Source organism: Sylvia atricapilla, chromosome 2, assembly GCF_009819655.1.
Source record: "Sylvia atricapilla isolate bSylAtr1 chromosome 2, bSylAtr1.pri, whole genome shotgun sequence".
Lineage (NCBI taxonomy): Eukaryota > Metazoa > Chordata > Aves > Passeriformes > Sylviidae > Sylvia > Sylvia atricapilla.
In genome coordinates, this window is record NC_089141.1 from 76,385,310 (window position 1) to 76,407,950 (window position 22,641).

Genomic DNA, 22,641 nt, shown 5'->3' on the forward strand with positions numbered 1-22,641 from the left:
CATCTTGGCCTTAGGACTTCCAGGGATGGGGCACCCATGCCGGGACAACCAGTTCTGGTGCCTCACCATTCTTGCAGTAAAGGATTTCTTCCTAATGTTTAAACTCTTTTAGTTTGAACCTATTCCCCTTTGTCCTTTAACTACATGCTCTTGTAAATATTCTCCATCTATCTGGCAGGCATCTTTCAGGGGCACTGGACAGCTGCAGTTAGGCCACCCTGAAGCCTTCTCTTTCCAGGCTTAACCATCCCAGTTCTCTTAGCTGTTCCTCATACGAGAGGTGCTCCATTTCTCTACTCATCTTGGTGGCCCTTCTCTGGAATTTGCATCATTCTTTGCCATCTTTTCATACCAAATCTGTGTTGTGTGATTTCTGACCTAAAGATGGGGAGGGCAGAGTTCTGTCACTGTGTCCTTTGAGCCCGTTGGTGGGCAATTGAATCGCTATTTACCCTTCACTTTCTGGAGCAAGACCAGACTGGGTGAAAACCCTCTTCATATCACCTCAGTTGTATCTTTTTGCCAAATATTTATTAGGTTGCCTGCCTTCAGACTGTAGACTGCTTTGAGCCAGTGTCAAACATGACATTGATTCCATTAGCTGTGAACTAATGATTACACAAATAACACTAAATTTGCGTAAGGCTTACGAGTAGCCTTATCCCTATATATTTTTTGGATTTATACTGTTGCCCTGTCTCTCTTGTTTGAAGGATCTGTAGCCTTTGCTTCAGCTAAAATACTGAGAGTGTTCTATATTTTGAGTAAGTTCTAACATACAGATGGATTCTTTACCAGCATGAGGCACAATATGTCAACCAGTGACATTTCAGTAACGAAAACAAGATGCTGCAGCATCATTCAGTTTCTTTTCTTTCAGTTGTCAAATTGTTTTTAACAGAGATACCAATGTTAGCAGTTGGGCTGATTTGTATGAAAACATGCAATTTAAACTCTGAAACTCAGAGCGTCTGCTATGCTGCGCCTCATCTTAATGTAGAGGGAAAAAAAAGTAGTTTTCATGTGTAAGGACTGAGTGGTGTCTTTACTGGTAGTTGTTATTTTTTGTCTGTATTGGTCTGTGGTGTATAATTTTTTTTCAAACTTCTTTCTGAAAACTAGGACACAAGTTGACAGATCTTGAAAGAAGACAACTACTGGCAACAGCCGCGTCTTTGTATGTGGCTGAACAACTGAGATCACAGCGATTTCTAGGGACTCCAAGGTAAGTTCATTTCTAGGAACTCAGATGTGCTGATGCATTTCGTTAATGGCATCTTCTCATGCACAAGAATAACTGGTGAGAAACTGCATGGTTTCTTAATATAGTCTGTTTTTTCTGAATTCAAATGAGCTGTGGCTTACATTTCCCTACTCGCACAAGTCATACATGATTATTTTTATTCTAAGTATTAGCAAACTAATAGGCACCAAAATGTGTTACAAGCCAGTACAGTAATTAATGCACATCAGGAGTTTCATTAATGCAAAATGTTGCTGCATTAGTAACTAACCACAAATTGAGCATCACAAATTTCCCATGTGCCCATTTGAAGCAATCTAAGCACTTTGGCATAATATGAATATTCAGCTACAGAGCTTTCAAATATTGTAGATTTGTGAGTAATTTGCTACCTTGATGAAGAACCTTAATAGTTTAGGATCTTAATTTTGAAAACACTTTCAGAGTCCAAAGGTGGAAGGTAATTGGTTGAAGAGTCAACACCTTGCTTCAAGTATGGTTTTTTTGGTGCTTTTATTCCCCCACTCCCCCATTTTTTGAATCATAGCTGTGAGTAACGTGGGCAGTACTGTTAACTGATCAGTAGCCCATGTCAAGATGCTAGTTCACTTCTCTGGCTTTTTTGAACAGTATGCTTTTTTCCTTTTGGATGTCTAGCTTTTCTTGTCCTCTGGCCCATCACTGTCAGTGCCTTGAGACCTTCTGTCAGAATTAACTGAATTTGTGGAGCTCGTTTGTGTAGTTGATATTAGCAACGGTTGTATACAGGGAATGCTGACTTCAGCATAACTCTCCTTGGTTCATATTTTGTAATGTAGTTGCATATATGTTTGTGTGTGAGGGAAGTCATAGTGCAGGGTAGACATTATTCACATTCCATGCCAGTGGTTTGACAGTGTATTCTATTACTGATTTTACAGTGGTCAGGAATAACTCAAATGTGGTTTCAAGAAGCCTTCATTTTTATTTGTACCCACAAAGATAATTAGTACCATATGGTATTAAAAGAAAAAAAAAGAGACACTTAGGGCAAGCATAACAGCTTTGTAATGTATAGCATATGCAGGACTGGGTCATTGCTTGCCTTATGCATCTATAGGGGAAAGTAAAGCACCTTTTTATTTCCTTCCACATGTTACATCCTCCATCGTGAATGGCGTAAGGAGGAGAACAGACATTCAAAGGCTGCTGTTACCTAAAAAAAAGATAAATCAGGGAAAATGAGGAGGAGCCTTGATTGTAGTTTTTACTGGCCAGCATAGAAGTTAAGTAGTCTGGTACTGCTACAGAGAAGCAATGGATTACTTTGTACTTAGAATAAGGATAAGAATTGTTAATTCAAGTAGTGATGATCGAACTGGTATTGCATTCCCTGCTCTGATTTCTGATTTTTTTTCTCTTCCCTGTAAAATGTTCTGACTAGCTAAAAAGAAAAGAAAGAGAACATTTTTCAGTACAGAACATTTTTCTCTTGCCATGATGGGGTGTACTTATGAATCCTTCAGAAGTCAAGCTTAGAATTTTCTCCAAGTGGTGGCTGAGTGTGGTTCTTATTGAATGTGTCATGGTTTCAATACATACATACTGTTAGATCTACTTGCTTTAATGATAGCAAAGCTGCCTATTTGAGGCCAAGTAAGGATGAGCTAATGCAAAAATGCTTACTGGTGAGTAACTTCTAAAGAAACCAAACCTGATAATGATACCCTTTCCCAAAATCATACAGCTTGTTCTAAGCTAAAAGGAAAGAAGCAAAGGCAGAATGAGGTTGAAGGATTGTTCAGTGTCTTGGACAGTGTTCTCCATTCCTTAGAACAGTTAGTGGACTCCCTCTAGAGGGGACTGAGCATTGTGGAGCATATGAGTTACTGTAGCCCCATAAGGATTCATCATGTCCTTAACTTACCCAAACTGCCTCTGCCTTGTTTTTGAAGGTGTTCCATATTGTTCCATATCCATACCAGTATTTTTTAATGAGCAGGGTTGTGGCCAGAGAAAAAGCACATCTCTGTTCATAATGCTGCACTCTGCTTGGCTAATACTTGTAAACAAAAAAGTTCAGAGCAGGTACCAGTGCTATAATAAAGAGGCCAGTTGTAATCTTGGATGCAATCTTCACTACAGTAGAATTGGGCATTTGGAGTCTGTGTGAGTTTTAAATCTGTGTTGGGGGATGTGAGCAGACTAGACTGCATGCTCCAAAGTTGATATGTAATGTTCTCCTAATGGGTCGGATAAGTACATTGATAAGCTGATCATCACCTACAGATTTTCAGCCTTCTGGGACTATTTAGGTTGACAGCATTTTTTTTCATCTGCACTAAAAGAAAATGAGCAATTCTTGTGCTTAAAACTACTGAAGGAGTAGTATTTTGAAATCATACCTTATTTCTTCTAAACTTGTCACAGCTGTCAAGCAGACAGTTTTCTGCTGAACTTGAGTTACATGCTTATCTTTGCTTTTAATTTGTTTTTTCCCTTTTGGGAGCCATATTTATAATATGCATTCTTTTCACAACTGCAGGGGTATTTTGTGTTCCCTTTTTTCCCTGTGATTTTTTCAGCCCATGATTAGGATTGTTATTCTGGTCAGATAGACAGAAAGTACCATGCTTGGAGCTCTTCGCAGAAGCTCCAGCTTTCACTGTCAGGGTTACTGGGACTATAATCTGATGAAGTCCAGCTGAGCCAGATTAAGGAATCTTGTTGCAGGCTGCTCCTCTCTTGCTCCCTTTCCTTCTCCTCCCATGCAGGTGTGCAGTATGCAGGCGTGATTTTGTGTCTAGTTGCATTCCACTCTGGTTCTGCAAAAATTACCTGTATTAGCATAGAAACTAATAATGGTTTACTTTGGATCATTCTGTCAGAAGTTGATTACTTCTGACAAGTGGAATTATTCTGGAAGAGCTACAAGAGTGGGAATGTGTAGCAAGGAGGAAGATGTGAACTCATAAAAGGGATTCAGAGGTGGGCCTTAGCTCTGTGCTACAGGTCAAACAGGTAGCAGCCTCAAGAGAGGGATTTCTCTATAACTGATAATATTTTCTAGGGTGTGGTGGGAAAATATATATTTTGCTGTCCCCTGAGTGACTGAATAATCAAGTGTAAGGTCATTGCTGAAATATATTCTGATGACCAGCAAGCTGTTTCCACTTTAGGCATCCAACTTCCTTCAGCTAGTTTCAGCCAACCTGACCTCTGTAGTGACAGTCTTCATTGCAGTAGGTAGTCTGGTGTTGAGGTTAATGCAGACCACAAGCCCAAGGCTATTTTGCCTTTCCTGTGTTCGAATTAATGGTGTTATGATTTGGATGGGGCACCTACAGGTGAGTTTCCACTATCTGTATTGTTATGTAGTGTCCCTGGTCTCATCAACAGTCTCCTAGAACTAACATGCCAGGCTTTAGCTAGAACAGCTGTTGGAGATCCATGCGTGCTCAGAGTTACAGGAATACAGGCATTTACTTTTGTGATGCAATTAAGTATTTAGAGCATTTTCTGTGGGTTTTTCTTTTTATTTTTAACTTAACTGTTTTTTATTTAACCCATTTTCTTGAGAAAAATTGGATGTGAGATGGTTTGGTTTTTTGGAATTTTTCCTGGTTGGAGTGTTTTTTCAAGTATTTTTGAAAGACAATTTGCTAATGAAAGTGTTTGGTATTTCGTGAGCCACATACTAATGTGAATATTTGACTGTGATGTCCAGATAATAGGGGCACATATTTCCTACAGGAAAGAGCCATGGATGATTAATGATTGTTTCGTTGTTCAGCTTTTAGTTATTTTACCTGGGACTTTTCCTACTTACTCCATAGTCCGCTTTATTGTGAGACTGGTGCCACCCACAGCTGCTGAACAGATTTACAGCGTCTAGTAAAACCCCAAGGTCTTCTAGACAGAACTTGATCTTGTTTCAAGTGGAAACATATTTTGGCTGAAGTGGATCCAGCTTATTTTATGTCTGTTTGATGTAGTTAGCCTTTGAGTCCAGAAATGATGTTGTACAGTTGAATCTTCACATTTTGGCTTCAGACTTGTTTTCATTAGTGGGTTGGGAGGGGAATAGGAGAGTGTCTCTCCAGGTGTGGCTACATCACGCTATCTCATGGGTCTACTAATGTGATGTTTATACTTCTAAACCAAATTGCCTACAGCACTTCCTATGTGTTGCTTGTATTGGCTGCTAAGTGTATTTTCCTAATTTTTCTATGGGTTTTACCCTTTCATCATTTATGACTTGGAAAAAAAAGAGTGAGGCTGCATGCCCATATTAGCTGATACTATACACAAAAAGATGGTAACACACTGGAAAATATTTTAAATTGCTAACAAGAAAAAAAAAAAACCCAACACTAAAGGTTTTTCTTGCTTGTGTGTTTTATATAGAAGACTGGTGTGGGAGTCTTGAGTTAAACTGTTCTTGTGGGACCTTAGAGAAGTCAGTTGAATTTGGCCTCAGTTTACAAAAACACAAAATTGCCTTAATACTTTGCTTCACTATTCAGGTTTCATAAATATCTGTTTATCAACATGTGTGAAGTATTTTAAGATGTAAAATGGATTATGCTTTCTAAACATAAAATAATAGTTTCCCAGGAAGGAAGGTGTTATAGTGAAAAGTTAAAATGCAAACAAGTTTTTGTCAAGTTCTGAAATAGCTTGGCTAAATTCTTGTTATAAAATTCTGAAATCCATGGGTCCAAATGCAGTGAATATAAAATGGCTGGTGAACTGCAAGAACAGAAATTAATTTATTTAGCTTTATGTTTACTGACTTATTCTAGGTTCCTGTCTGGGTTGATTCAGTACAGCTGTACTGATGTTTGCCTTGCCATTGCTTGATTATAGGACAGCGAGGGAACTGCTCAGAGAGCAGTAGAGCCCCACACCTCTCAGGCATCCTTGCTCTCACAGAGACTACACCTATTACCCTGCTGGAGTCTGGGACAGAGCCAGCTCTTTGCCAGCCTAGGGCTTTCCCATATGGAAGGATGGTCAGCTGCCCAATAGGAGAGCTTTCTGGCTCTCCTGCACTGCTGGAGCAGCACAAAATAAGGTTATGTTACATGAATTTTAAAAAGAAGGAAGATGACGTCAGGAAAATTCACTGGAGTCATCTGAACTGGCCTCTTGGAAAGGCAAAGAGTTCTTACTTTCAGCACAGGCACTGCTGAACTATATCGATTGTATTATGTGAATTTAATTTTTATTTCTTCCCTAGAACGGCAGTATTAACATGAACAGTTATTGCAAGTGCAGCTAAACATGTATACTTGGCTACACATACCCTCTGTATAGAGAAAAACTGCTTTGTTTTCGTTGGTATGGTTGATCAAGTCCAGCCTACTTGTGGCTTTCCTCATTTCATTCCCCCACTTTGGAGTTATGCAGTCATCCTTAGCTCATGAAAACAACACTGTCTTATCCTTACTGTTCTGCTCCCCTGCTCAACACGTCGAGCATTCTTCCCATGATTTACTGTTAGGCCCTTGAAAGTCTTTGGTATGTTTGTGTAACTACTGCAGCTTCACACCATTATTTACTGTGTGGTCTTCTCTTTTGCCACAGACTCACACAAGGTACCAAGACGCTGTTCTCCCTTTCTTGTGAAATCCTTGTTTGCAATGGGCTTTTCTGGTTGTGGTAACTCTCTTGTCTCTCTAGCTGTTATCTAATGTTGTTCTTTTGACCTCTCGTGAGTCATTACTGTATTTATTTTTGTAATCTTGCTTAATAACTGCAAAACCAGATGCCCTATGTAATATTCTAGATGTCTTTAAAATCTGGTATTATTTACCCTTCTTGGTTGTTCAGTTGCTTATCACAGAAAGAGGATTATATGTGCTAGAAGCAAACAAATAGCTGCAAATACATGAAACATACATTTTTTGCCAGTTGGGAATGAACCTCTATGGAAAACATAAAAGTTGAAATGGGACATTAAAGTAGCATTTATGACTCTACAGAGTGTATGTAATTTTTTTCTTTGATTTGATTAAATTAATGCAATCAGATTGATAACACAAGTAATATAAGGTATTTCTGTAGTTGTTCGAAAGCAGAGCCATTGTTCCATATGATTCCTAAACGTCTATTCCAGGAACAGAGCAGTCTGTCGTGGGAAATTTTCATAGCTTGTCATTGCTGTCATTTATAGGGAAAAATGTATTCTGGGCACTAAGGAATCTGCACTTGCCCAATCTTTAGGGTTGCTAACTATTATGAAATCATTATGAAGATAATAATTACTTAAAGTTTGAATTTCAGTGAACATCTCTTGGTAAGATCTCCACATCTTGCTGAGGTGATTGCTAGTGGGAAAGGCATTCACTAAAGTAAATGGACCTGGCTAAGTCCCTATGTTTATTTTATATTTTCACCAAGTCTTCTGGGAAAACAGCATCTGCTGTAAGAGCTTTATAGCTTCTGTAGCTACTGTTCACTTAATGCTGAAACTTGAATTTGCATAATATAGACATGTGAACGTTTTCTATTGTGCTGCCAAATTCCTGTTCCTTTTTTAGTTGTTAATCTGGCCCTTTTCTCATCTGTGCTTTGCTTATGACCTCTTCTGCAAGATCCTCTCTTTACAAGACCTTTCTCTATTTAATTTACTTTGATCCCCTCTATAAGCCCAACGATTATTTCCTCTCATGCAGTTTTATACCTCCTAAACCTGTTCTTTAGTATTTTTCTGTGTGTAAAATGTGTATACGTGAAACCGTAGAACTGACAAGGTGTGTGCTAATTGCTATGTGCTCCCTGGTCATTTTACAGGTATTTTTAGGATATGTTTTTGTCTTCCTTTGTGTATTTTACTGGGAGTTTCCAAGGGCAGAAATGAAGTCGTGTAGGATAACTTTATGGAAGGGCACCATTTTTCGTGACTTCTGAGGTCTCTGAGCTCAGTAAATACATCTGTGATTGCATTTGCATGAGAAGTTTTGCTGATGTTTCTTTCCTGGGATTATTAAAGATAAGCATGACCATCAGCACCTGACCTTGTGTAGTTCCTTGAGGCACTGGTTGTGTCCTGCTGTTTGTTTGTGTAGTGTATAGCTTATTCTGGATGCTGTTGCTATAGAAATGTTGTCAACAAAATATATGGGAAGCAAGTCTCTCATTCGATATTATCCGCATACTTTTACATGTATGTGTCTCGATTTGTCCATTCTTTAGCATGCTTGCTTCATTCACGTTCACAGAGGCTGCAGTTAAATACAAGATACTGATTGAAGGGATAGGTAATTCATTTTTACCTTTGTTGTTGAGTATTACAATTTTCAACCGTTTCTTTTCCCTTTGATTCAGCTGCAAAAGTGGGATGGGACACAAAATGGCCTCATTATTGTAGGAGTATTTCTCTGTTCCCTGCAATGATTCCAAAAGCTCTTGCACACTTCATCAGTATTATTGTAATTCTTTGGCTGCAGGATATTTGGCAGCTGTTGCACCCCACTGGCAAATCCTATTCAGACTTCACTTCCATTCACCATTGCCATTGGAGAATTGATTTCTCTCTCCTCTGCTCTAACCTTTCCCAATTCATTTTGGATTGTTCAATGTGAAACATTTTAATTTCATATCATACAGCCATTCAGCTCACAATCCTTTTTTAACCTGTCACCAGGGTAACAGCATAGCATGCTTGCTTTAGGCAATCAAGTTTTTATTTCACATGCTTAATGTTGCATTAAATGTTTGCATTTTGTTTAACCCTCTTAAAATACTTTAAAATGTGGATATGTTTTGCAGGGTAATGAAGTCTCTGATTTCAGTGTCAAGTCTTCACAGAAATTGTCTTACTTAAAATAAAAAGTAAGAAATCAGAAGATTAATAAAATCCAAATGGCTGAATGAGGCAAACATCCCTAGAATAGTAAAAAATATTTTTCCTCTGGTAAAACCTTCCAGAGGCTTATTTTTATAATCTTTAGACCTATGCTTTGGGATTATTTTTACCTGTAAGTGCTTGTATCGAATTAATGCAAATATAGGATTAAACATGCAATAACATGACTTTAAGAAGGGAAATGTCTGGCCTATACATGTCAACCTACTTCCCACTGCTTGCCAGATGTGTGTGGAACTGTAAGCTGAATAACAAGTATTTTTTATACATCAAAATTAGAATTTATTGGGATGATGCAGTTGATTAAAGAAATATGGAATTTTTAAGTATCTGTTTTTCCTCTAAATGCTAACCATCATGGCATGTAGAACAGGCTATAACCATTTTATTGGAAATAAGAGTAATAATAAATTTTTGTTATCATATATGATTACGAAAATGAAATGGACATTTTCATATCTGAAAATACTGATTTCAAAAAACCATTGATTTCCTATAACTGATGCTACGGAGCAAGTCCTGCCCTGTCTTAGTAAAGGAATAGGACCAGCCAGATTTGCCCTCACTTTTTTTGTTGGTATTAAAAAGATGTCTATAATAGATGTCCTTAAAATACCAGTTTATAACTATAATTAGAGGTATAGTGTTAAAGGCTTTTTATCTGTCACAATCCACTCTCAACTACATAGGTATAAAAGATATGGGGAGACGGGGTGGGAAGTATTTAATTTTATGATAAGTAACATCTAAAAACATTGCATTGCAAATAAGCCCAAACTTTCTTTTTTATAATGAAATAAATCCATCATGAAAGCACTGATAATATGCATGTTAACACTTTAGAATACTGATTTTACAAACCTTCTTGTTTTCAAAATAGGTCATACATATCTATTGTCATTTAAAAAATCCAAATGCAGAATATTTAATTACTCTACTAGCCACTGTGTGAGTTCCTTCAGAAGACAACTGTTTGCTGTAGATCAGACTTATAAAGTTGACTTTTTTAGAATTTTTCTTCCAACAGCATGTGGCTAACTATAGAAGGATAGAAATGAAGTGTCTTCTATTATTTTCCAAACTTTCTGTCCAGTTTTCTATTTTCCAAGTTGTGTTATAAGCTACCAAATATTATTACCTGCCTAAAAAGGTTTGGCAGTGTTTTGTTACTGAATTTTGCCAAAAGGAGCCAAGCATATGGTAACAGTTAATTTATTGGTGGTTCTAACCTCCAGGGAACTCTTTACAGAGAGCATATTACCTTTTTATCTAACATATTTTAAATAAAAGAGCTGTTGACCTGAAATTTGATATGCCAGTGTAGAAGGTAAACTTTCAGTGCAGTTATGCTCAATTCAGTCTTGTTTAAGGGTAAGACTAAAAGTGTAAACATACAAGATTGAGCTAAGACTTCTTTCTTTTCAACTTTCAGAGAGGCAGGTCTCATCTGTATAATTTTAGAGTGTGTGTGTGTTTAAATAAAAATACTGAAGAGACGTTTTCATTAGAAAAATAAGCCCTACCTTTGTCTCAGAAGACTTGGAGATCTTCACTTCTGTGTTGAGATAGTCCTGGTATGCGCATTACCGAGGAACGAGAAAAGAAAGGAATATTTTTCATTTCTTTGTATGTAAGACCACAGGCCTATTCATTGGTTTGTGACAATGTAGCTTTGTATAATTCTAATGGGAGAGTTATTTGAGAGGTAACATTGCTAATAGTGTTGCTATGTGCTATCTTGGAGTTGGATCTCATCCCTGATATTTGCACAACTTAAATCAGTTATCTACTACCTGTATTAGAGGTGACCTCCTTTGCACCTTAGGTACTGTATATATTTTTTGTTTTGTAACTGGGAGGTATTGTGAATCTTGAAAGGAAAGCTACATGGATTTGTAATGGTATTTTCAATGGAATGCTTGGGATAGATGATGCCTTAAGTAAAAAAATATTTAATAATGATTTCTGTTGTTTCTTCGTAAGTATTCAAAGACCTGAATGTTTTCCCCTGGATCTGTATTGAGACTGCTCAGTTGACTTTTTCTTTTATGATTATGGATGATTCTTTAATATCTTTCACAGACCATTCTTCAGTAGTTTACTTTTCTGTGTAATTAGATGTGGTGCTTGGAGTTTGTTTTGGCTGTGGCTTCCCCTTAACATATATCTTCAAAGCCTGTGGTGTGAGAAAGACTGGGCAGGAAAGAACAGCACAGGACCTTGTTCTTTTGAAACCAGGGATGTTTACCCATGAGTATAGAAAGGAGATTACAGGTCTTTATCCTGTCTCTCTGTGGTGCTTAGCGAAATTAGTTTTTCTGCGGTTAGTAGTGAGATGATACAAATAAATTATTTGCATATTAATTCTAGTTTTTAAAAAAATACTTCTAAAAAATCTGGGCTCCTAGGCTTTAAGCTTTTGTCTTTACCCCTCTGTTTTCTGATATGTGTTTCTAAATCTCCTCTGTCTGGCATGATGGTGGCAGAGGTGGTGATGTACCTTGGTGACACAATAATGATCTTCTCTAGGTCCTGCTGCCCATTTTTCTACTAGACACTGAAATTTAAAGCAGGTCCTCATCTAGCTGCACCTAGCTGTTAATGTCCTTAGGCAGCTTTACCCTGTTTGTTTCCTTGAGCTAGTGAGAGCACTTGTCTTTAAATTCTTTGTTGCCTGCCCTGTTTCCTCCCCTGCAGCAAAGCCTTTATTCTTGTTACTCATATCCTCAAATCACAATCATTGTAAGATGCTTGCTAATATTAAGTCAACCTTATTCCTCTATTCACTGTGGGGTTTTTTCTCTTCTTTGATCTTGGCCATTGCATGTCTGCCACTACTACAGGCTGCCTCTTCCCAAGTCTTAACACTTGTATTTAAGTGAACCCTTTCGAGTAAATAGGCTGCAACTCTGCTTCAGTGATTTCCAAACTGTGGTAGTCTTACAACCATTTAAGCTTCAGTCTCCTTAGGTAGCACCTTTCCACAGCCCACTTCTCTTCAGCTTCCTTAGCTTTCTCCTTCATGTGTGTCTTCCCAGAAGCAAGGGATGGTGAGACCTGATAGAATTTTGCTGTTTTGCAGTTCAAAAAAGTTGGATTGCAATGAGAAATTGTTGTGTTCATGGCTTGTAAAAGGTGGAGCATAACTCTTCAGAGATAAGGACTTTGGTGATTTAACCCCAGCCACCAAATTTGAAGAAAATTACCTCTACCCTTGTGCAAATCAGCACATAAGGCTAGTTTGTCTCACCTAGAAAGGTCCAGAATGACTGCAGTAATTTGCATTTTAGAAAAATTGTCGTGCGTAGACAAGGAAACTTTGGGCTGAGGGAGCACATGGATATTGTGTATGGATTCCTGCAGCAGGTGAAGTGCACAGGAAAGATTGGGGCTGAAGGCAAAGTTGTGAAAACCAATTCTGAACATCTTTACGTATCCTCTTTCAGCTGCTGCACTCTGTGGCTGAAATTGTATTTTAGAAATACTTTGGATCTTCCTCATGTTTTTGCAACAGTTTTACTTCACATTTTAGCATTTCTGTTCAAAGTGGATGTTTTTTTAGTCAGAAAAATCTTAATGTTCTTCTTAACATCCTTTTGATCACATACAATTTGTTTGGTCATGCTTATTTATAGAATAGAAACGTTCACAAAAACATGAGTATGGGGTTAATGAGAAAGAAGAACAGTACCATCTATGTGTAATTATATTTATTAAGTTATAATTGGATGTGTAAAAGGTAATGTTTAAAGAAAATTTTTTCCATAGCGTTTTAAAATGTACTTACATCGTATATTTTAATATATTGTGTTATTTATATATTTTATATTTAGTACATTTGTTCTTTACCTTGTGAATTCTTTAACACATTCTTCTATATATTTTATATTTAGGACATGAATTCTTTGCCTATTGAACTGCGTGGATTAGTGCTAATTGGGCAAAAAGGAACGGAAGGAGACAGAAGTTACAGTTAAATGCATTGTAGAAGTGTAACTATATTCTTACACTCATAGACCTTATTTAACTTTCTACTGTTTATCTTTGAATATTGGACTAGATTAATATAATATGGGCCAGTCAGTACAGCCATTTTTATGTCCCCATTCTGTATTGATCATGATTTTGCTAAAATAGCCATAATCAATAAGGTTCATCTCACCTACACAGCCTGGCTTCTCTAACTCTGACCTTAGTCAGCAGAAAGCTTAGTGGGCAAAAATTTTTGTATTAGTACTGAGAATGAGGTTAGCTGTTAGCTGAAAGGTTAGCTGATACAAATTTTTTGTCCTTCACATTCAACCCCAGTTTAATAATTCTCAAATTCCTTCATTCAGGTCTTAGGTATATAACTTTAGCAAAGTTAGTCTGTCCTCATTGTTTCTCTTATTGTCTTTCTTCTCTTTACTTGTGAGACCATAATATGAACAATGGCAAATGTCTTATTAAAAGGATGAAAATGCATAGAGTGATAGATATTTACCATCTTTTGAACATGAATATCACTCTTAAATAATTAGATGGCTGTGTTTCTGTTGCCTGGAATTGCAGTGCCTAAGTAATGTAAAAAATACAGGTAAGCATTACCTAAAAGTAGTTCAGCCAATTTCAGGTCTAACTCATTGAGAGAGGTACCTTTCTCTTTCCATTAGTTGAGAAGGGAAAAGATGGTTAATATTAGGTGCTGAAAGCTTGGTGGTGAGTGCCAGATGAGGGCTGAAAGTGTACGGGGTGATGTGTGGAAGGTAATGAGAGTCACTGAGCTCTATGTGCTGTAATTGTCCAGACATGACATGTGAGTGCTTGTTGGACATATCCATGTTTTATGTTATCTAATACAATTTTTAATGAACTTTTGGGAGTTTTTTCATCTGCTGTGTTTTTTCTCTTTAACTGAACAGAATTAGTGGCATTAATCTGTTTCATAGGGTTCTAGTGCAGAAGAAGCAGAGAACAAAGCTTTAGCATCTGTGAAATACGCCATGTTTCTTACGTGTAGGGAGGAGGAAGTAGCTGTCACATTTCCTGTTGAAAACTGGCCTGAGTGCTTCTAGCCAAATGTTGTAATCACATTTACTTGTGGTTTGGCAGATATATTGCTAATACCTGTGTTGTCACCCAGCACTGGTTCTTGTGCATGGAGTTTGAAAAGCCAGGCACTGTCTAAAAAAACAGAGTTCCAAATGAATCACAGCTCTTGACCAGTTCTGTTTCTCACACTATGGCAAGTAGGATGGCTAGCAAGGAAAATCTGGTCATCCTTTTGCAGGACTGAATGGGCATTCTTATGTATTGCATGAATTAGATCTCTCATACAGGGGAAAGCGCAACAGAAAATTTTGATCAATATGGCTGTATTTTAAAACCAATTTCATTGGCAAGAGATGGTTAAGCTCTTGGATGGACTCTTGGTTCTGCTGCAACAAGTTTGTGAGAAGTCATAAACTCTGTGTAATGACTGAGCTCTTACAGTACTCTGGAACTCTACTGATATCTGGAGCAAACATTGTGTTTTTCAAGATGCACAAAAAAATGAGTGTAATTCTATTTTAAACAATGACCTTTGGGATATTGCATATGTGACAGGCTTTAGAGAGACCAGGTCAAATCATGACTCCTACAAAGTGTGGCAGAAATTCCATACTTCTGGCAGTACAGTCTGGGTAGTTCCAAGGGGGCTGACAGATCAAAAGGGCGAGAGAACTAAATGAAACTGTAAACCACAGGAAAGACAGCATTCAATACAAAACTCTTAACAAACAACTCAAAAAGATTTTTGGAGGTGGTGTCCTCTAGAAAGACATTTTCAGTTTGGTCTAAGACAGGTTGGGGGTTTATTTTGGTTAGCTAGTATAATCTACAACTTTTCCTTAGTTTGCACACTGTGTTCCTTGTGGGTCTTAAAGGCCAGTGTTCTTGCTCTCTGTGCTGTTGCCAAATTTCCTCGGAGATGGATTTATTCTGATGTCTTTCCTTTTCCCTTGACAGTAGTAGTTGTCTCTCACTCCTGATAGTGTGCCTCCTTTAGTAGGTTCGGTCGGTACGGAAAAGTTTCACTGTATTGGGTCTTAAAAACTTTAAGGAAATGCTGTATTTCAGTTTGTTGTTAGTGCCTGTGGATCAGATACCTATCTCTGAGTCAAAGAAAGAGATAGGTTAATGTGCTTTTTTGGATTAAGTTTGTAAATTAGTGATAGCTGGGGAAATGGCAATCTGTTCAAGAAGATATTATCTAACAAGATAAATCTCATTAGATTTATCAAGCTCAGGCCATGATTTTTTTTCAAAAATGGAATTTAAAAATTTGATTCTAAAATATGCATTGTCTCCTCCAAAATGCAGAAGAATTTTTCAGATATGCTGCACTTTACAATATTTTCTTTGCTTTCAGCTCGCAGGAGCTGGTAGATATCAAACATTTCTTAATAGAAATTTTACTGGGGCAGCTAAATAAGGAGGGTTGAGCTTGACCCTCTTAAATATCAGATAATTTGTTAGGGTTTTTTTCCTGAATATCTGGACTAAATACTGAACTTACGATACTGAGGGAAGGCAGTTGCAGAAATTGTCATTAAGACCAAAATCTCTTCATGTGAATAAAGGATTCTTCAAGAATTAATCTAGCTATCATTAGAGAATGTACCAGTACAAGTGTATCATCTTGTTCATAGTGAGGAACTCATATTCTCACTGTATATATTTGACTTTTGGTTAGATTAGTCCAGTCCTGTGAATTCAATGGCCATTTGTGACTGAAGTGTGCTGGGTGCAATTCTGGAAAGTGGTTTTTGCCTTTCTTCAACAGAAAGGGACCTGGTTTGCACATCCCCAGACTCTTCTGCAGGGTGATCCAAAGCAGTCTAAATGCAGATGGTTGGGATAATTTGGTTTGAGAACTACTCCTGAGTTGAGGTACAGCACTGATATTCTCACAGCCCCTGCATATTGTCCTGTTACTTCTGAGTTTTCATACTCTCCAGAACTTCTGTTACAAAAGGGGGTGAATAAGTGAAATTCTGACAGAAGGGATAACGGATTAAAGCACTAAATGTATTTTGATTCAGGTTTACAGCTATTAGTGGCAATTGAGCTCAAGATTAGGAGGCAGATTTCACTACTGAAATCTAGCACAAAGTTTGCCTGGATGTTTTAAAAAAGAGAGTATGGAAAGTAGTCTTATATATGTAGAAGTAAAGTTGGATTATTTCCTTGTCAAACTTAGAGGTAATTTTTAATCACTTCTCTTCATTTTCGTATTAGCATTAGTAGGTTAGCATTTCCTTCTGCCTGTTTGCTATGTGGACAGAAAACCTGTAGTATTCTTAACTTAATACAAAGTGAAAACCAGCATGTTCTTACTGGGAACAGCCCTTCTTTGAAGGGAGGTGTAGGACACAGACTGCTCAAGAAGCAGCTATTTCCCATATTGGTATATGAAAGTATATAACTGGATGATACTAACAGAGTGCTTTAGTCCTCCCTGCTGCATCACAGTGGTTTGTTATGAAGCTCTTTGCACATAAAAAGAAAGTGAGATAATTACTGTAAGACTATTCTTAAATATCTGCACAATAAGTTTCTTTGCTTAAGGAAATAAGGGAAAATTTGTATAGGAGAAGGAGTTTGCTGGTTTCCTTTTATGAAGTAAATTATTATTATTAGTTTTGCCAACTGCCTAAAGTTATCTCTTAATAAGAATTTTAAAAAATGTTTTGGAAAACAACAAAGTTATGAAATTAAATACTTTAATTGGTGGAGAAATAGCCCCAACTTTTTTTGATGACAAACAGATTTTTAGATTTTTCTTTCCATAAGAGTTGTTAGCACACACAAGTCAGTATTGTTGACTGATCTGATGAAAAACACCCTCTTGTAAGTGGTTCCTCCTTTGGTAAATAAAAGATGGTTGAAAAAACAGATTAGAAGAACAGACTTGTAAATTATACTAAAAATAAATGTCTTTTCACTGTACTTGTGAACACTTGATTTGCGTGTTCCTTGCTTCTTATTTCACAAATGCTTGCAATGAGACAAATATCCACATTTCTCAATAATGCTTATGATGTTTCCTTTTTCCAACAGAAACCAAATACTAAAGTAGGTTGTAACATGTCATAGGAGAGAAAATCAGTTTCAGATATGTTTTACATTTATTTATTTGAAATTTTCAAGGTATGCTGAAGGACTGGGCAGTCTGACCCTTTTGTGAAACTGGGAGGTCTTGGGCTCTACTTGCAGCTCACAGTGTTACTGTGTTTCATCCAGTTTATTAATGCAGAGTGCATAGAAATTTCCTGGCATTAGGACCAAGTGCCAAAACCTTTTGTCCCAAAGAATGCATCATCAGGCTGCAAATCTGAGCCTCCATGAATCTCTCATTCCTTCCTACCATCCCCAGTGCTTACCTGGGCCCTTGCTCTTTCTCTTGAGATATGGGAGGTGGGTGTGAATCCCCACAGGCTGAGGAAGACTGATAGCATGGATCTTGGATTCTTTGGACATCCACTCTGCAAACATGACTTTGTTAAATCAAGACAGGCAATAACAGCAATCCTTCTTAATTTATCCAATAGATTTAAAACTAAAAGAGCCATGAAAGATCTTTCAAGAAGCTTAGAATTGTTGTTTGCCTGCCTGTTTGGAGGATCATTTCTTGTTAAGACTGTGGACACAGCTTTGGCAGAGGAGCCTCTAGTTCCTTGCCCCTGCCAGGCTGCTGAGGATGCTGGTTGTGAAACATTTGGGTTAGGGTGTCTCTCTTTGCAGGACCCAACCCTGCATGTTTGGAGACCTCCACAGTGGAAGCAGGTTAGCCAGGGTGACTCAGGTTCTTCGCAAGGTTCTTTCTCAGTTAAATGAGGATGAGAGGTGTTGAGCCATACTCTTCGATCTGGGCAGCTAAATCCACCCTAGATTTATAAGAAGTAGTTTAACTGTTTCTTTAGCCTTCATCTGGGTTTCACTGCTGAAGGCACTGGAGGTTTTCATTGGGCACTGGACTGCAGGCCTTTATGTCCATGCAAATTGCTCAAAAAGCTTCTGTTAAAGGGAACATCCAGATGTATGCTGTTCTGAATCAAAGCACAGTGCACTCCATAGCATCCTTTTAAAGCACTGCTTTTTATTTAATAGTTTACCCTCCATGTAATTTCAATTTTTCCTGTGGTCACTATTCAAATAGAGTATAGGCTATAAATATGCATATTTATTATTGATCTCAATGTGATATGTAAGAAAATGTAATGTAAAAACCTTTTTGATATAACTATTGAGTAATTCTTTCAGCCTTTGTCTGATCAGCTGGCACACAGGCTAGTAGAGGTTATTATTTTGTATGACATATGAAGAACTATAATTTAGTCTAATGATGGTATATTTTCATATTCACAGTGGAAGGGGTACACGTATATGTATGCACATATAAAGCAGGAAGAAGGAAAACCTATTTTTATGTAAAAGGGCACATCATATATATAGGCAGACCAGTCTGAATATATGTAGAAAATGTGTGTGAATAGATACAGAAAATACTTCAAATTGCTGAATAAAATATTCCCAGATTCTTAGGTCCCTTGCACATAATATTTGGTTCTTAAAATAATCCTGTGAAAGTGCTGCTTTTATCTTTTCTGTGTGATGATGAACTTTTATGTTGGAAAGTGTTGAAAGTACTCAGATACTAAAGCTTAGATTTGTGTTTTGTTTGGCAGTACACTTCTGTTTAGAATTCTTTTAATCTATCCATTCCCTGCTTTTATATTCATCTGATAGTTGAAGGTTCTGTGAAGGATATTTCTTTGCATATGAACTTATTAAACCAATAATGCACAAAAGTGTGAGATTGACTTTTTTTTGTGGTTTGTGTTTTTGAGTTTTTGTTTGGTTTTTTTTTTTTTTTTTTTTTATCACAAGATAGGCTCTTGTTTGAGTTGTTTAATTTTTATTTGCCTTTCTTGATTTTTTTTTTTTTTTGAGGGGTAGGGGGAGGGCAGGGAAAATAAGAAACAATTTATATGGTAGATCTAAAGTTTCATTAAAATTGCTTATGCCCTGTCCCAGGCATTTTAAGTGGGCCATCTGTCTAAACATCTCTGCATTTTTTTCTGATCATTTCCTCGACTTATTCATGAGCCATGGGAGGGCTCCTTTGTAGTCTCCATGTAGCTGGTTCAGTCTACCCCCACTGAATACATCTATGTGCTTGCATAACATATCTTTTCACAGTGCTGGAAATTCTCTGAACTTGGTTCAGATGAATGGCCCACTTTCTGAAGGTCTTTTTTTCTCCCTTTGCAAGATTTGTATGCAGAAACTGACCTTGGTGGCTACAGAATCCAGCACATTATTCTTGATCATTTTACAGGCCACCTGCTGTGAAAGTTATGATGAAGGATTTCTTAATGATTCTTTGACCATTAACATTGTTTTAAGTCAATATTTCACTTTTATTTAACTGCTGAATAGGTAATTGCACAATTGAAAAACAGCTTTATGTAGTGTCATATAATGTGGTTTTCAAACGCTTGTAATCTTTCAAACGGGAGGATTTGTTATGATGGTTTGGGATTTCTCTGTTTACATAAAGTATTAGGCAGCAAAAATATCAGAAGTGAAGAGGAATTTGTAAATGTTTTCCCTCTCAGCATTAGAACACATACTTTGAATTGGAAGTAAAAAAATCTATACTCAATTTTCTGATCCTTTAGGAGCTGGTGACATCCTAACTCATTTACATCATCAGTGGTAATCAGGAGATGGAAATTTATGTGCCACAAACTGCAGAAAATTGTAGTTTTTATTGAGTTCCTTCTATCTGATTGGTTGGCAACAATCAGAATGGTCAGGGCAGAGTTATTACTTGATTTGCTTTTGTGAGTGTCTGTTTTCTTTCATTACTTGTTTTTGACTAGAATAGATAATAGTTTAATTCATGTTTTCCTTGAGCACAGTAAATATGTGCTGACCTATAATTTTTATCAGTCGTCTGCTTTCCTTGCTGAAAACTTGCAAAGAAACCAGGAGCTTTGATTGCTGCGTTATTCTCAAGTGTCTCCCTCTCCCACACATGGCATTTGTGGGTAAAAGGGACACAATGCATTCTATGCAGACATCATCTCTAGTTGAACAAACAGCAGTAGAGCTTGAAGATAAATAACTAAGCAGGGAAATGGTGCTGTTTTTCTTGTTTCGTTGCTTACATGTTTTTGTAATTGGTGCTTTGGAGTAAAGCCCTTATGACTTAAAGCCAAGGCATCACTCTTCAGCTGCGTTCCTGTGCTTGTGATGCATCCCCTTAGAAGGCAATTTGGAGTGGAGAGGTTCAGAATTGCCCTTTCTAGTGTGGAAGGAGTTTATAACACCCTTTTCCACCCATCTCCTGTTGTTGTGGCTGCAGTGCTGCCTTTGCTCTCTCTGTCCCTTTGTGTGTAATGCTCCTGGCAAGGGTGAGCAGTGCACAGTTCTCCATGGCACTGGTCCTCATCCACCTGGCACTCATCTTGGTGTGAAACTTGTGTTTCTTCCTGCAGCCAGTGATCTTTATACACAAATGAAGTAATTTTATTGGATGATATGTCATTTGCCAAAGCTGGCAGAAAAAAAGGGAGGGCATGTTGAACCCTAGGAAAGACATACTGTGTGGATTCTGAATCTAGGGTTGGAGGAGAAATGCCTTATATTTTCTTTATGTCTTTTAGGATGGCAAAAACCACACTATTTTTATTTTCAGTGGTTTTTTTTTTTCCCTGTGAATACAATATGTTGGATTTTAGCCCATTATGTAGAATTTTAAAAGTTCTATATTTTGAGAGTAGCTAGAGGTTTGGGAAGTTTTCTGTGAACTAATGTGAAATATATTCAGAGTTCAGATGCTTTGTTTGGGAGGACTTAAAAGTCTTCTCAGCTGAGGAAGCAAGCTTGGCCAAGAACAAAAATAATTTCCCATGCACTGAGACTTCTCAGATACTAAAAAAAAATCCAAACACCATAAAACAACAGAAAACCCCACCACAAATCTCCTTTCTTAGCCTGGTAGAAACTTCTGCATTTCTAAAGTGGTTCATGGACGTGAGCAACTTCCCTTTCATATCCAACAAACTTAGGCTTTGATCCTTACTTTTGGACTTTGTAATTGTTATTTATATGAACGTTTCCTACCCGCAAATCCTATCAAAATGGAGTCTACTACAAGAAAATTTCTTTGAAAGAAATTTGGTTTAATGAAGAAGCAGGATTGTCATGAGCTAAAGTGAGTATCTGTCCTAGCCAGTGTCAGTTATAGTTGCAAAACCACAGGCAAAGCTCATTAGCAAAGTTGAAAAATGTCCCTGTGTGAATGGATCTAGCAATTCCAGGAGGGAAGCACAACTTGCTGTATACTTGGTGTTAGATGCAGCTCTGGACCTTGCCCTCCTGGCCACTGGTGTTGCAGAGAGAGAAATTATGTGGCTGTTTGAAACCCAGGCAAAGCAGTGATGACAGTCATGCCTTTCAAGAGGCATGCATCCTGTTTGGAGATACACTTGACAAAGCTCAGCAAGACAGGACTGAACAAAAATAATCCCTGCTGGAGAACAAGACTGTCTTTCCTTTGATGGCCTGCAGCCAGATTCATGAGGTCACTTCCAGTCAAATGTAATATGAAGCAGGGCTGTGCCAGCAGGGCTGTAAGGAATCTCATGACACCAGTGAAGCAGATCTACTAAGTTGAGTTTGCAATGAGGTCTCAGTTCTAATATAAGAAATATGAAGTTGCTATAAACCACTAAAACCTGTTGGTTGTTGCAGTGGAGTGTCATGGAGAACTTCACCAGGTGCTGCCTGTGTTGCTCTGTACTGGTGCTCTGATACCAGGAAGTGCAATGAAAACATCTCTCAGCTTGCTGCCTGCTACCTGTGCAGGAAATTCCTCTTCCTTTTCTTCAGGAACTCCTGTGTCTGTCACATTTCCTATCAGCCAGTCTAAATGTTTGGTGACATACAGGAATTCCAATATGTGTTGCTGAGAAATGACATTACACTCAATAAACCATAGATAATTCCTCAGATCCTTTGTTTTGACAATTATCACTATATTAAATGTGAAAGGTGACACTTGCCATTGTTAGCACAGGAACAGGTTTTTTTCAATATCTGTCTTGTGAACTTTGAGGGTAGTGATAGAGGTGAGCCAAGGTGTTTGGTGAAATTTGTTGCAGATCTTACTTGGCTTGCATCCAGAAGTTACTAAGGATAGGTATGCATCTATTTGTGATATATTTAGCATTTCCATTTCCTCTTTTCAAGCTTTCGGAAGCTCCTTGCCTCATTAAGTATACTTGAAATTGTACTTTCTTGAGTTCCACGTATCTAAAAACCCTAATGTTCTTAAAATAATTGTTGAAATGTGTAGCAAGTGAGTGTGTTATCCTTGGCTTGGGCAGATAATTTCTCTTCCTGTGAGACCTCTGGAGGCCTCACAGGTGCTTCTCCCTTGTTGATTCCACAGGAAACCTGAGCACTCTCTTTGGGGAGATGTGGTTCACTGGTCACCTGAATCCTCCGGAGG

At 37.7% G+C, this 22,641-nt stretch overlaps 1 protein-coding gene across 1 annotated transcript in view; it reads left to right on the forward strand.

Moving 5' to 3' along the window:
* The window catches only part of PCCA (propionyl-CoA carboxylase subunit alpha), a 270,508-nt gene that overhangs the window by 140,290 nt on the left and 107,577 nt on the right, over nt 1-22,641 (forward strand). Inside the window, exon 18 of the mRNA XM_066313485.1 lies at nt 1,123-1,225. Within this exon, the coding sequence (XP_066169582.1) occupies nt 1,123-1,225 (103 nt within the window). The remainder of the gene's footprint in view (nt 1-1,122; nt 1,226-22,641) is intronic.